The following is a 2,500-nucleotide window of genomic DNA, read 5'->3' on the forward strand; positions in this document are numbered from 1 at the left end:
CCCCCCCCCCCTTTCCCTTTCCTCCCCCCCCCCCCCCCCTTTTTCCCTCCCCCCCCCTTTCCCCCCCCCCTCCCCCCCCCTTTTTTCCCCCCCCCCCCCCCCCCCCCCCCCCCCCTTTCCCCTCCCCCCCCCCCCCCCCCCCCCCCCCCCCCCCCCCTTCCCCCCCCCTTTCCCCCCCCCCTTTTTCCCCCCCCCCTCCCCTTCCCCCCCCCCTTTCCCCCCCCCCCCCCCAAAACCCCCCCGGGGGTTTTCCCCCCGGGGGCCCCCCCCCCCTTTCCCCCCAACCCCCCCCCCCCCCCCCCCCCCTTTTTTTTTAAAAAAAAAGGGGGGGGGGGGGGGCCCCCCCCTTTTTTTTCCCCCCCCCCCCCCCCAAAAAACCCCCCCCCCCCCCCCCCCTTTTTTTTTTTAAAAAAAAAAAAAATTTTTTTTTTTGGTGGTGTTTTTTTTTTTTTTTTTTTTTAAAAAAAAAAAAGGGGGGGGAAAGGGGGGGGGGGGGGGGAAAAAAGGGGGGGGGGGGTAAAGGGGGGGGGGGAAAAGGGGGGGGGGGAAAAAAAGGGGAAGGGGAGAGGGGGGGGGGGAAAAGGGGGGGGGGGAAAAAAAATGAGAGGAGGGGGGGGGGGGAAAAGAGGGAAAAAGGAGGGGGGGGGGGGAGAGGGGGGGAAAAGGGGGGGGGGGAGGGGGGGAAAGGAGGGGGGAAAAAAAAAAAAAAGGGGAGAGGGGGGGGGGGGAGGGAGAAAAAGGGGGGGGGGGGGGGGGAAAAAAAAAAAGGGAGAGAGAGAGGGGGGGGGGGAAAAGGGGAGAGAGGGGAAAAAAAAAGGGGGGAAAAGGGGGAAATAGAAAAAAAAAAAGGAAGATAGAAAAAAAAGAAAAAAAAAAAAAAGGGGGAGAAAAAAGGAGAAAAAAAAAAAAGGGGGGGGGGGGGGAAAAAAGGGGATGAGGGGGGGGAAAAGGGGGGAAGAGAAAAAGGGGGAAGAGAGAGGGGGAAAGGGGGAGGGGGGAAAAAAAGGGGGGAAAGAGAAAAGGGGGGAAAAGGGGAAGGGGGGAGGGGAGGGGGGGGGGGGGAAAAAAAAAAAAAGGTTTTAAAAAGAAAAAGAGAAAAAAAGGGGGGAAAGGGAAAAAGGGGGGGGGGGTTTTTTTAAAAAAGGGGGGGGGGGGGCCCCCCCCCCTTTTTTTTTTTTTTTTTTCCCCCCCCCTCCGCCCCTTTTTTTTTTGGGGGGGGGGGGGGGGGAAAAAAAAAAAAAAAAAAAAAAGGGGGGGTTTTTTTGGGGGGGGGGGGGGGGGAAAAAAAAAAAAAGGGGGGGGGGGCCCCTTTTTTTTTGGGGGGGAAAGGGGGGGGAAAAAGGGAGGGGGGGGGGGGGGGGGGGGGGGGAAAAAAAAAGGGAAAAAAAAAAAGAGAGAAAAAGGGGGGAAAGGGGTTTTTTTTTAAAAAAAACCCCCAAAAAAAAATTATTTAAAAAAAAAAAACCCAAAAAACAAAAAAAAAAAGGGGGGGGGGGTTTTTTTTTTTTTTTCCCGGGGTTTTTAACTTTTCCCCCCTTTTTAAATTTTTTCCTTTTTTTTCCCCCCCCCTTTTTTTCCCCTTTTTTTCCCCCCCCGGGCCCCCCCGGGTTTCCCCCCAAAGGGGGGGGGGGAAACCCTTTTGGGGGGTTTTTGGGCGGGGGGGCCCGGGGGGGGGGGGGGGGGTTTTTGGGGGGGCCCCCCCCCCCGGAGGGGGGGGGCCCGGGGGGGGGGGGGGGCCGGGGGCCCGGGGGGCAACCCCCCCCCCGGGGAGGGGGGGGGGCCCCCCCCCCGGGGGGGGGGGGGGGGCCCCCGGGGGGGGTGGGGGGGGGGGGGTTAAAAGGGGGCCCCCCCCCAAAAAACCCCGGGGCCCCCCCTTCGCCCCCAAAAAGGGGGCCCCCCCCAAAATTTCCCCCCTTTGGGTAAACCCGGGCCCCCCTTCCCCCCCCCCCCCCCTTTTTCCCCCTTCCCCCCTTTCCCCTTTTCCCCCCCCCCCCCCCCCCCTTTTTTTCCCCTCCCCCCCCCCCCCCCCCCCCCCCCCTTTTCCCCCCTTTTTCCCCCCCCCTTCCCCCCCCCCCCCCTCCCCCCCTCCCCCCCCTTTTCCCCCCCCCCCTTTTTCCCCCCCCCCCCCCCGGGGAGAGAGAACAAAGGAGAGAGAGATGAGAGAGAGATGAGAAAGTTCCTCTTTTCGTCTATTCTCTTATTATCTTCTCTTTCTCAGTACTTTATCAATCTGTTTATTTACTCATCTTCTTTGTTGATTCCCTCGGTGCTTCTCCTGCAGCACTGCGAGGCCATGCAGCTGGTGGACCCCTTCTACAGCGTGGTGTTCCTGGAGCTGTGCTGGGGCGGCGCGGCGCGGGGGCGTGTGCACATCCGCCTCACGCCCAACGACCGCCGCGCCCAGCAGTTCCTGTCCCTGTGCACGGGCCAGGGGGGCAGGAGCTACGTGGACACGCAGCTCCTGCAGGTGGGCTACAAGGGGCGCCCGGGGGAGTACGTG

The 2,500-nt window shown here is 61.6% G+C and overlaps 1 protein-coding gene across 1 annotated transcript in view; it reads left to right on the forward strand.

The window, feature by feature from the left end:
- The window catches only part of LOC119590806, a 58,292-nt gene that overhangs the window by 55,413 nt on the left and 379 nt on the right, over window positions 1-2,500 (forward strand). Inside the window, exon 4 of the mRNA XM_037939539.1 lies at window positions 2,282-2,500. This exon is cut by the window's right edge and continues 379 nt beyond it. Within this exon, the coding sequence (XP_037795467.1) occupies window positions 2,282-2,500 (219 nt within the window). The remainder of the gene's footprint in view (window positions 1-2,281) is intronic.

Source organism: Penaeus monodon, chromosome 3, assembly GCF_015228065.2.
Source record: "Penaeus monodon isolate SGIC_2016 chromosome 3, NSTDA_Pmon_1, whole genome shotgun sequence".
In the NCBI taxonomy this organism is placed as follows: domain Eukaryota; kingdom Metazoa; phylum Arthropoda; class Malacostraca; order Decapoda; family Penaeidae; genus Penaeus; species Penaeus monodon.